Below are 13096 nucleotides of genomic sequence, written 5' to 3'. Positions count from 1 at the left end.
AAATTGAAATCAAAATGAGAAAACACAGTTTTTCTTAGGAAATTAAAATCAATAGATGGGAAAATTAACAACAGGAATAAATTCTAATAGAGAATCTGAAATTGCCAACATCAACAATCAGAGACATAGAATCTGGGCTTAATAAATAGGATCATTTTCATTTCTTTAACTTCTGAGTTTCAGTCAATTCATTTTCGTTGTTTTCTTTTGAAGATTTCTGGTTTATAGAGAAAAAAAAAGTTTTAAAAACTGCAGAATATTGAAGAGCAGGAATCCAGAGAGTTGGTATTTACCCTCACTTTACAAATAGAAGTGTTAATTAACATGCATCATCTGATAAAATTGTGTCGGCAGTCACAACCATAAAAATGTGTATTTAACTACTAACCTCATTTTTCCCATAGAGATACCCTTTGGTTTGCCAGTCTGCATAATCTACTTTTTATTAATTGTTAATTTTCCACTTTGTGGATTGTTATTTTATTTTTCCTGCTATTGACCTTTGTCCATGTCGTGGGTTTAGTACCACCTTCAGAGAGGAGGGTAGAGGGAAACTAAATTAGTGCATTTGTCTGCTATGCCTTCTGCTAATCTTGCCTTGGAAAAAGTTGAGTAAAGAAGTTTAACATGACTAAAATAATAGTGTTATTCCAATTAGTTCTGTAAATTAAGGCTAGAAAACTCAGAGGAGGCCTTGTTTGTAAGATAAATGAGTGCTAGGCTCACTCATTGGGGGCACTATGGCAACTGTGGGTGGTACATAATGCCCCTGAAGGGATCCAAGTATTTTAATTTACAACATGTACCTGATGGCCAAATTAGGCCCACGGGTTGCCAGTTAACAATATCTGCACTATTAACCTTGGCAATAAAGGATGTGGTAGCTTAGATGTCATACAAATGTTGTTGCTGAAATGTGACTACAGTTTCACTTGAGTATCCTAATATAGTTATGAGCTAGTCAATATGAACACCACCAAATAAGGACAAAAATTAATGTTTTAAGCATGAAGCACAGAATTAACAAGTGCATGGCTAGGCCCACCCTTGTTCATGATAATTCACAGGGAAGTAACTCCTGTATTTAAAATATGCCCTACACCCAGAATAAACTGACCCTTTGGAGTGTGTTTAGGATCTATCCTAAAGAGGTGGTTAAGAACAATGATTAATCAATAAAAGTGATTTTTTGCAGGCAAAGAGATCAATATGCTCTTGTTAAGAGTCTACCTTTGCAATGAGTTCCTATAACTTTGTAATGGAATAGATTACTGGAACAAATCCCAATTAATTTCACATGCTTATTGGGAGATTATTGTTTATTTTCAAGCAGGGACATCTCCTTATTGTGCAATATACTTAAGCTCTTGTGCTGTTTTTGCTCACTCTTTTTCAGGGAAAATTTCATGGAAATCCAATGCATGTAGCTGTGGTTATTTCAAACTGTTTAAGGGAAGAGAGGAGAATATTGGCTGCAGCCAACATGCCTGTCCAGGTAATATTTTCTGAACTTGTGATCCCGCTATCACCTTGAACTCAATTTCTGTGCAACGGAAGTTTTTAACTTCTAAACCAGCTTCTTCCACCTGTGAGTGGTGCTGACCTTTTTTTCCATCATTTGCAATCACAGTCTTTAGTAATTCCTTTGCTCTCCGCCATGTTGAGATAATTACCAAGCCTCTCCAGAGTTTCTTTCTAGAATCTTCCCTAGACATTCTTTTCTGCTTCCACTAGCCACACTCTGGCTAGCAATCTAGGAATATAGTAACCACCTGAATTCCTAATTAACAGTTTGGACTCTGCTTCCACAGCTACATCTATCTTTGCAGACTGATCTTGACTAAAACCCTCCTGTACTTTGCTGTTCCCTACCTCATATATCTAAACTTGTTCACCAGCAGAAATTTTGTCCCAAAGAAACACCATAAATATACTTGCTTGTTGATTGTTTGAATGTACTTTGCCCCCAATGTATTATTTAGGTTATATTTTATCCCTCTATCTGAATGACCTCAGAGCCCCCATCAAAGAAGAAGGATAAATGAAGCCTTTAAGAAATACTTTTTCAGTTAATTATTAGAAAAAGAAGAGAAAATATAAATAATCAATTTTCCAAATGACATTCTTCACGATTTAATAAATCATATCGCTACATTTATTTTTGAAGGTCTAATAAACATATCTTTTTAACTATTAACCATTCTCAGGATTAGTTATTGTCAAGTTATAGCTTTAGTAGAAGATATGAAAGATAGTGCCATTTTCATTTAATTTAAACATTGTAGTAAGTTTCTAAAGTGCATTCAGTTTGATTGAATGTCTTTTGATTAAAAATTAAGAAGCCATCATGAATACGTGATGTTCTCATATACATTCTTGGCAGTCCTTTTTGTATCCCTTTAATCTCTAGTCGTGTATGTGTGTGTGTGTGTGTGTGTGTGTGTGTGTGTGTGAGTTGTTCATCTCAATGACAAATATCAAATTTGAGTGAATGCTCATATATGTCACTCTGAAAATAATCTGCCAGTACCATATACTACCATGAAAGAAGCACTAGTTTTTAAATTTCAGCTAAGTAGACAAGTAATAGAGACCAAAATGAGAGAAAGAGAATTTTATAAAGTCTTTACCTAGCTGAAGAATGTGGTGTAGGTGAAAAGCACCTGACCAAGAGTCAAGGACATGGGTTGCACTTGAGGTCCCTCCACTGATTTGCTGTGGGTTTGGGTATGGCGTCATCAACCTAACCATTGTTTCCCACTGGACTGGGAGGTGAAGGGCCTGCCTGCATGTTTCACTCTCCTTTCTAGCTGCCTATAGAGCTTTCCATCTGAGGAACATACTCAGTGTCAGATCTAGAGTGGCTAAGAAGTGGTGCTTGGAGAAGCTGCTTGATCTTTGTGCTTAACCAGATTCATATTTTTACATTTTCTTTAGTAAACTCCTTTTGTTCTAAATCCCATAACAGCAGGCTGGATATCCTCAGTTGTGAATTTAAGTCCAACTTAATGAAATTTCTCTATACTGATTTTAAATTACATGTATTGGTTTTGTAAAATCTAAGGAATGAAGATCTGCTCTAGAAAATTAGGAAACATTTTAAAAATCATACAATCAACTGCAATTTCAGTATTCAGAGGTAATACACTGATAACATTTTGGTGTGTGTCTTCTTCCAATCATAGGTACTTGAGTCTACATATCTTTGCATATATTCATACATTTGTGAATAAAAACATATATAATACCTATATACAAACATAAGCAACTGAGATCATATTCATGTTTTATAATCTGCTCAGTTCCTTAAAATTTAATGCTGTTTGTCATTAAATATATTTTTATAGCATGATTTTTGTTGTTATTATGCTGGAAATTGAACCTGGACCCTCTGTGTGCTAAGCACAGTGCCCCTGAGCATAGTTTTTAGTGGCTAGGTAATATTCTGTATCAAACTGACCCAAAGTATATAGTACATATATGGCATTTATTATAAATCAACTTTATCAACATGAGTGAAATTCCAAGATTTTCTTTTTCCAGGGACCTCTTGGAGAAATCCTTACAAAGTTCTTCAGTTTCAGAAAGACAGAGGAATGTGGAGCACAAAGTGTCTGCCATTAAAAACAGTGTGCAGGTGAGTGAGACCTTTTGAGACGTCTAGAAAGGGCAGCCTCTCTTCTCCCACAGTTAGCTGTACACCTTCCTCCCGAAGGCCCAAAGTTAGTATATACAGTGCACAAAGGAGAGTTTATTAATATGATAAATATTCCTTACATACTCTGTTTATATAGAGAGGATTTCTTTGTGGGAAGCCCTTTAATTTCTCTGATAAAGAGCTATCAGATTATCTAGTTTCTTCTTGAATAAACTTGAGTAATTTGTGCTTTTCAAGAAATATCTCCATTTCACCTAAATTGTCTTTATTGGCATAAAGTTGTTCATAAGATTCCTTATTATCCTTTGAATATATGTAGAATCTATAATGCTGTCACACCTTGGTATGATACTGACAAATTATATTTTCTTTTATTCCCCAAATCAGTCTTGTCAGAGATTTATTAATTTCATTAATCTAGAAAAAAAAAATCTTAAATAGGACTAACTTTCCACTATTTTGGATATAAAATAAAATGCTAATTTTCCTTTCTAAAACATAGCATCCATTTCTTTTTATTTCAAAAATTAGAATTCCATAAAATTAAATAAACTATAAATAAAAAAGATATACTGGCCCATGCATATATTGTCTGATAGTAAGCCTAGGGGTCAAGTGACAGTATTTCTAAGCATTTACTTTTAGACTTCTGATTTAGTGATTTTCCATAATTAAAGCAGGCCTGCAAAAGCTTCTCTTACACTATAACAGGAAGGAATCAGTTTCTCAAAACAGACCTGAGGCAAAAGGCCTTTGCACATTATAAAACCAAGGTATCTACTGGTTCTACAAGTGATTAAAGGCAGAGAGTGATTATTTTATTATAGTAAGAATACTTAAGCACATTAATCAAGTACGTAGACAGGTTTTGCATAGAACACAATTTCCTTTTTTTTTTTTTTTTTTTTTTTATCTACCCTGGAAATCGAACCCAGGGCCTTGAGCATGTTAGGCAAGTGCTCTACCACGGAATTACATCCTCAGCCCCTCAAACTCTTTTTAATTCCTGAGAAGCATGGTACAACAGAGGCCTACCCTTTGGAGCCCTAACCAGATCATTTCCCCAGGTCCATGCATCATCCCCAGCTGCTGTGAGTGTTCCCTGCTAAGGGCTTCTCTGGAATTGCCTTTACAGAGTTCTGGGCCACCTTGAGAAATGACTAAGTGACAAGGGAGGAAAGGCCAGGACCCCTTGCCTCATATTGGAATATGGTACAGATCATGCTCCTGGTTTTCTTATGGGAAAAAACCAAAGCAGACTGCAGTGAAAACCATGTACTTTCTTAGCTCCTTGCCCTTCCCTGTCCCTCTCCTGCATGTCCATTCTCCTAGCACTCCCTCCATAAATCCCAGGTACCTTATCCTGATCCCAGAAAGACTTGCCTGACATAGAGGCAAAGCAGTACTTTCCCATCAATGCACTTGCCCCACTTAGTCCAGAAACTCCATCTCTCTGTGGAATGTTTTGGTACATGATACTCCTATAAGGCTTCTCAGACATCAAGAGAGCTTTTGCAGGTTATTGCTAGCAGTTTTCAGGTTTCACAATCACCGATGACAATATCTGAAAGCCTTTTAATTACCTCAGCATTGACTTTTTGGAGTTATAGTTTAATATACTTTTCATTCCTTTTGATATGCTTTGCATTAGAAGATTCTGAAAGATATTGCCTTCTTTTAGCTTTTAATTAATTTTGAGTTCAAAACATGGAGCTGTCATATACCTCTGCTTTAAAGCTATCCTATTTTATTTTGTTACGTTTTCCCAGTATGTGGGTTCCCTGACTTTTAGTAACCTACAGCCTTCCAAAGTTTGTTGCTCCTTCCAAAATTTAACACTAAAATTAAAAGCCGCGAGTGGTATTGAAATGTAGTGAAAAGAAATAGTGAAGACTTTGAAGTTAGACTAGACTGGATTTGAATTCTAGCTTGAGTCTTTATTACTATGATTTTTGTGCCTGGACATCCTCCTAGGAAAGTGGAAATAAGTTACTTTGCCTGTGGCTGAAAGAAGGATGTATATAAGGTTGAGGCATAGCCAAGTTGACTCCAAAAGTCTTAGCTATTATTGTTATGTAGACAATATACTGTGTAGTCAATAACTCTGACTTTGTTTCTTTTCTAAGATTTAGAATTGTCAAGAACATCACTTTAGAGTGAGCTAACAAGCAGGGAGAAGAGTGATCATGGCTAAAGCTTATAGATCGTGTGTTTGGAACATGGCACTATTATGAGCAGTTTAACTCATGTGATCTTATTACTCATTTTACTCATGTGATCGTAATTATCATGAGGGTAGTTATTGTTATTCACCTTCCTCCCTCCCCTAGTCTGCCCCACCCCATTTTACAGATGAAGAAAGTGAAGTGCAAAAACATTTGCTCAAAGTTCTTACAAGTTAATAAATCATGGAGTTGCAACTCAAATTCAGACTCTGACCCCAAATTTGATACTTTTATTTTATTTTATTTTTAGTTATAAGTGAACACAATATCTTTATTTTATTTTTATGTGGTGCTGAGGATTGAACCCAGTGCCTCACTCATGCTAGGCGAGCACTCTATCTCTGAGCCACACCCCAGCCCATTGATGCTTTTCTTAACCAATAATTTAATTAACTAAAATTTGGAATTCATGGAGGCTGATGTGTGTTTACACACATCTTTTGGGGGGCAGATGAGTCTTTCCTTAGAGAAAACTAATTGAAATAAGTAGGCAGTAGAATCTTTTGACTGTCTAAGAAAGGAAAGTAGTCTTAAATCTAAGAAGCAAGTTATCTGGTTTTGAGTTAGGACCAGAGTCAAACTGCCAGACTTTCCCACAAAACTCTTCACAGCGAAGCCATGTGACCTTGGACAAGTGAGACCTTTTACACCTTGAAGCCTCTGCTTCTTCCTTTCCTACCTGTGAGAGAGGTGAAGTCTAAATTGGATAATACACAAAAAGCCTTTATCCCAGATCTTGACATTTAATAACCAATATGATGGAGCAAGAAAACATCACCAATTTAAAAGAAAATAAAACCAAAAATCTCAAAGACAGAAAAATCCTGGAGAAAACACAGGTATATTTTAGGTAGAAATTTTTTAAAAATTAGGTTGAATTGTCATCTATTTTAGCTTATTTGAAAGGAGATTAAGCAAAAAGTGATCATTGGTACATTAATCCAGAGATAGAAAAGCCAAAGTACCCATTTTCTCTAGTTTAAAAGAAAAAGATGATAGGAGCAGTATCACCTGAGAAATGGGAAATAAGACACCAAAAGATTTCCAAATAAGCAGTAAGGAATAAAATAGTAGGAAGAGCTAATTTGACCTGGTTATTCCAGTGTTATTCAACTTTCACATGAATTAGATTTTCAGAAATATAGGTTCAGTGTCCTTGGATGGTGTTGGAGACTGGAAGTACCAGTGTAATATTTAAAGGTACTTATGATGCTGTTTCTTGGATGTGCTTAAACACTGCAACATCCTTCAATGCTTTCTTTTGAGTGAGTATATATTCTTTTGCATAAAGATGACAGAACAAGATGCCAAATACCTAGAAGACCTTCAAGATGAATTTGACTACAGGTATAAAACAATTCAGACAATGGGTAAGTTTTTGTTTTGTCTATAACTCTACCTAAGGATATAAAGGCTGAATGACAAGGTTTCTTCTGTACTTAACAAAGTTGATCTACTTCCCTAGGGAAGCCTTTTTTTTTTTCTTTTAAGGCAAAATGTAGGCAAGGAATGAGTATTTCTTTGTTTTTGATTCTTTCTTCTCTCTACATATAAATATATAGATCTTTTAACCAATCAATTCAAAGCAAATTATAAAGTACATGAGAAATCACACCTACTTTTCAACATGCATCTTTCAAAAATAAGAACATTTTCCTAAAGAATCAAAAATGTCCCAATCACAAGCAATAAAAATATTAACTGCCTAATATGATCAGGGCATGACTAGTATCCCTGGTGAATTTTTAAAATATCATTTCTAGAATTACAAAATAGAAATGTGCTTTTTAAGAAAAATGAAAAATAGGCAAATGCATTAAATAAAAATCCCATGAAATTTCAAAATCTAAAGGTAAACTGTTGAAATGTATTTTCTTGCAGCCTTTTCTGTTTGTATACATACTTGTCTACTGACTTTCGAAAAATGAGACTGCATATATATAGTTTTGTATACTGACTGTATTTTTACTCATTTTATTTTAAATTATTTCCCCATATATCAAAAATTATTCGAAAGTATAATATAATAATTGTATAAATATCAAAATAAAAGTACACTAGAAATTATTTGGCTCTGTTGTTAAACAGTGAGGTTATTTACAATTAAATTTTTTAAGAAATGGAAAGGAAATACTAAATTATTCACAATAGCTAAGATTTAACAGTACTAACAGATTGATAGTTTAAAGTATGCTGCAATTATGAGGACAACTGGTGAAATTCTAGTTAGGTCTGGACTAGTTGATGGGATTTCGGTCATGTTAGTTCATTTGTTTTGATCATTTTACTGTGCTTATGTCCAACAATGTAGGATACTGGGAACTCTAATATTTTTGCAGCATTTTTATAATTATAAAATTATTTCAAAATAACTTAAAAGTTAATAAACCAGATAGAAACCTTTAATTTCTGTAATCACCTTTAACTACTAAAATGTTATCTTAAGATGTATATTGATGGAAGTATGGATGATTGTGATAAAATGTCTAACTTTTTGTAAGTGTGGGGTGAGGTATTTTGGGTGTTCTTCCTAGCATCTTCAGAAAGTCTTGACTTCCATGAAATATCATTCAAAATGTCTATGATTATTTGTTCATACTATTTTCCCCTCAGAAGAAATAGCACAAACATGGGTTTAATATGTTATCAAAGGAATCTATGCTCCTAAAAGGGTTTAGAACCACTGTAAATTTAATAAAGCATTAAAGTTTCCTGAAGACAACCTTATCTCAAATTTCATGTGTAAACTACCAACATTAAGAATTAGCACATAGCAAAATATGCTAAACAATTAAACTATTTTGAACTTAATACATTATGATCTGAGTCACTTTAATGTTTTCATTGCTTCATGTGCATTATGAAAAATAAAAAAGTGATTATTTTTATCATTCAAATCTACAACTACTTATTTTGTTCATCCCACCCTGTTATAAGTGAAATTAAATATAAGGGAAACATTATGGTGACGATCTGAATGAAGTTTTCAGTAGAAAAGTGCTGCATATGGAAGATTTTTCTACATATAAGGTCTAAGAAGTTGTGAACTAATATGAACAGAAAGGAGCTCCTTTGTTGAGAAATTTGCCACAATGTTGTTCTACACAATTACACAAATCAGATCAGTATCCCCAACCCTCATTTTATGGACATGAATGGGTGGTATGAACAATCATTTGTTATATCAATAAAATTTAATGTTCAAATTAAGTAATATGATGTTTGCTTATTGCACATCTCCCCATGATCCACCATTTTTGTTTTGTTTCATTTTAGACATTTTTCTTAATTTAGCACTCTGTCTCACTTCTGATTTTATTGTAAGGGCCAGCCTTTTTTTTTTTTTTTCAAGAAAAATGGAAAGCAGAGAATTAGTTTTATTAGTTTTTGAGACTCAGTAGATAAAACTTACTCTCCAAGGCAGTAACTTTTGATTCCCAAGAATAAGTAGAGCAGAGAAGAGAGGGATGTATAAAGAGCTGAAAGAGTAAAATATGATTTAATCCTGGGCACAAAGAGAAGCTCCCTTCCTTTCTTATTTATATCACACAACCAAGGTTATCTTGAATGCAGAGGTACACACAAAGAAATCATTACAAACATTTTTTATCTCCCCCCCACCCCGCCACCAACAAAAAAAAGGAATATTCAGTGAAGAGTTGAAGATAAAGGAGTCCTCTTAGGCATGCTTGGATGTCATTACCTGGCAAAATTAGCATGCTCTTGGACTTACAAGAGCAAAATACACTAAACAATGAAACTATTTTGAACTTAATATATTATGTTTGAGTCACTTTGATATTTTTTCAGTGCTGCATGTACATTATGAAGAATAAAGTGTTTCATTTTAGAAATGAAATTTCTAAATTTTAGAATAATTCATTTCTAAAAGTTTTCTCTTTATTTCTGAAATTTTTGGAGCTCAACTCTGGTGGCCCCATTTAGTCTTTAATAGTCTCTGCCCTCCTCCTCCCCAAGGCCACTTTAGGATAGCAGATTGAGGCAGACGGACTTTCAGAAGTGGAGCGCTTCGCCATGGAGAGAATTCCAAATCTGATCTCTTTGCCTTTGCAGATCAGAGTGACAAAAATAATGCCCTGATGAATCAGGAAGTGTTGACGCTGCAAGAAATGCTTAATAGCCTGGACTTTAAGAGAAAGGTTAGTGAAGAATTTTAATTTGACCATTTATCTATTTTTCTCCTTTTCCTAAACCCACTCCTACTGAAAAGAATTGAGCTCTTAGATTCTTTTTTAAAAAATTAATTAATTTATTTGTTCTAATTTATTATACATGACAGCAGAATGCACTTTGATTTTACACAAAGGAAGCACAATTTTTCATTTCTCTGTACACAAAGTAGAGTCACACCATTCATGTCTTCATACATGTACTTAGGGTAATTATGTTCATCTCATTCTACCATCTTTCCTATCTCTGTGCCCCTTCCCCTTCTTCCCTTTGCCCTATCCAAAGTTCCTCCATTCCTCCCATGCTCCCTGCCACACCAATTATGGATCAGCATCCACTTATCAAAGAAAACATCTGGCCTTTGGTTTTTGAGGATTGGCTTACTTCACTTAGCATGATACTCTCCAACTCCATCCATTTACCTGCAAACACCATTATTTTATTCTCTTTTAATGCTGAGTAATATTCCATTGTGTATATATACCACAATTTCTTTATCCATTCATCTATTGAAGGGCATCTAGGTTGTTTCCACAATTTAGCTATTGTGAATTGTGCTGCTATGAACATTGCTATCATCACTATAGAATGCTGTTTTTAAGTCCTTTGGGTATAAACCAAGGAGTGGGATAGCTGGGTCTAAGGAATCTCCATACTGCTTTCCAGATTGGTTGCACCAATTTTCAGTCCTGCCAGTAATGTATGAGTGTGCCTTTTCCCCCACATTCTCACCAACACTTATTGTTGCTTGTATTCTTTTTAAAAATATTTTTTAGTTGGACACATACCTTTATTTTTACTTGTTTTTATTTTTATGTGGTGCTGAGGATTGAACTCAGCGCCTCGCACTGCTAGGCGTGTGTTCTACTGCTGAGCCACAACCTCAGGCCCTTGTTGCTTGTACTTAATAACTGCCATTCTAACTGGAATGAGATGAAATCTTAGAGTAGCTTTGATTTGCATTTCTCTAATTGCTAGAGATGCTGAACATTTTTTCATATATTTGCTGATCGATTGTATATCTTCTTCTGAGAAGTGGCTGTTAGTTCCTTAGCCCATTTATTGATTGGGTTATTTGTTGTTTTGGTGTTAAGTTTTTTTAATTCTGTATATATCCTGGAGATTAGTGCTCTATCTGATGTGCGTGTGGTAAAAATTTGCTCCCATTCTGAACACCAAAGGGTTTCTAGGAATAGTACTTAACTGTTGGCCATTTTCCTGTAGTAATTTTACAAAGCTGAACTTTTTTAGGGCTTTTTTTAAAAAATATTTTAATTTTTATTATTTTTTCATTTATCTATTTTTCCATGATACATTTATTGTAGGCATCATTAATTTCAAGGTGGAAATTTACTCAAATTTTTTTTACAGTATTTCACACATAGTTGTTTTTTTGGCTATACATAATATGCTGAGATGGGTTCTAGTACACATGTATAATTAAACAATTACTTGATGGCTACCGAAATTTTATTGGGAAAATAAGTGTTTTGGTTTCTACTCTGAGATATAACACTGTTAAGAAATTTCTTAGATTTTAGAATAATTTGTTGGCAACCAGACATATTCAATCTGATCACTGTGCAAAGAAGAGAAAACTGTTTTTTTTCTAATTCAATTAAATACTTTCCAAGAGGAGACACACCTCTATTTCAACTTTCTACCTCTTTTTGAAAGAAAATGCAACTGATATTTAATCATAAAATGATGAATCAATAATTCATTTCTAAAAGTTGAGCTCCATTTCTTTTTGTTATTCAGAAATTTGCATGGATATTAAAAAGTTTAAAATTTATTTTCACTTTAAATTAATCATAAATTTAAACAATTCTCCATCAGATTTTAAGCATGTATATAGTTAATCCAAGGTTAAACTTAGTGTATTATGCATAAAGCACTAAGTTTGTATGTCTATACTACACATTTTATACATGCCATCAAATATTCTACTCTAGAAATAACATTTTAGGGAAAAGGGGGGGAACATTGGAAATAATTTAACCCACTCACTTGACTGCATGGATGAGAAGACCAAGTTCCAAAAATATTAAATGCTTTTTCTGAATTCATATAGATTGTGGAAAATCCAGGACAGAAACTCACATTTTTTAACCCAGTCTAGGCCTTGGAAAGTTATGATTCTCCACATTGCCTCCCCAGATCCAAATAAAGTCCTAATACAAATTAACACAGAAAGACTCAAATTTTAGCCAGTACATTTGCAAATAAATGGATAATCATATTTTTAAAAAAATAATTACACTTATAAACTTCGCTTTAAAATATAAATATATGGTTTCTGAATCCATGATTCAATATTATCACAGAAGTTACCAATTTAACATATTTATACTGAAATGTCTTTAGGAGAATGTTAAGCTGTGGTCATTTTTCTTTCCTTATGATGTTCTCTAGATGCAATAATTTGGTTGTTTAAAAGACAGTGCTATAGCAAATAAAAGCTAGTATTTAATAAAATGTTTGGTCAAAATTTTAACCAAGCCTTTGTCCAGGCTTTTAACCAGATCCAATTGTTTTATAAGCTAAATTGTGAGCAACTCTGGTTGTTCTTGTGAAAGCCTATTGGTCCTCACCTTTGTTTTTAGGAAACACTCAGCAAGATGACACAGATAGTAAATGAAACAGACTTGCTCATGAACAGCATGCTGATAGAGGAGCTACAGGACTGGAAGAGGCGGCAGCAGATCGCCTGCATAGGAGGTCCACTCCACAACGGGCTCGACCAGCTTCAAAACTGGTAAAGCGAATTGACTTTAGTTTCTAGTGAAAACCACAGGAAGTAGAAAACAGTGTCACCCAGCTGGAGAATGCAGGTTGACATGTAGCTTATAGGTGGCTTGGCTTATTAGCAGCTGAGAGCCCTACAGTTGGACATGAAGATGGAATTGTTGTCAGTGCTCTGGATCCTCATTCCTTTGGGGGAAGAATGAAGCATCTGCAGAATGCATAAGAATTGCTTATTTTGTACAAACAAAATACCAATCACAAATGAGATTTGGAA

General features: G+C 34.2%; 1 protein-coding gene across 1 annotated transcript in view; it reads left to right on the top strand.

The window, feature by feature from the left end:
* Stat4 (signal transducer and activator of transcription 4) overlaps nt 1–13096 on the top strand; it is a 95651-nt gene that overhangs the window by 52935 nt on the left and 29620 nt on the right. Inside the window, exons 4-8 of the mRNA XM_048808198.1 lie at nt 1397–1498; nt 3548–3637; nt 7175–7253; nt 9958–10043; nt 12681–12832. Coding sequence (XP_048664155.1) covers nt 1397–1498; nt 3548–3637; nt 7175–7253; nt 9958–10043; nt 12681–12832 — 509 coding nt within the window. The remainder of the gene's footprint in view (nt 1–1396; nt 1499–3547; nt 3638–7174; nt 7254–9957; nt 10044–12680; nt 12833–13096) is intronic.

Source organism: Marmota marmota, unplaced genomic scaffold, assembly GCF_001458135.2.
Source record: "Marmota marmota marmota unplaced genomic scaffold, marMar, whole genome shotgun sequence".
NCBI lineage: Eukaryota > Metazoa > Chordata > Mammalia > Rodentia > Sciuridae > Marmota > Marmota marmota.
Note: the sequence above shows the minus strand (reverse complement) of the source record. Positions and strands in the feature narration are given on the sequence as shown.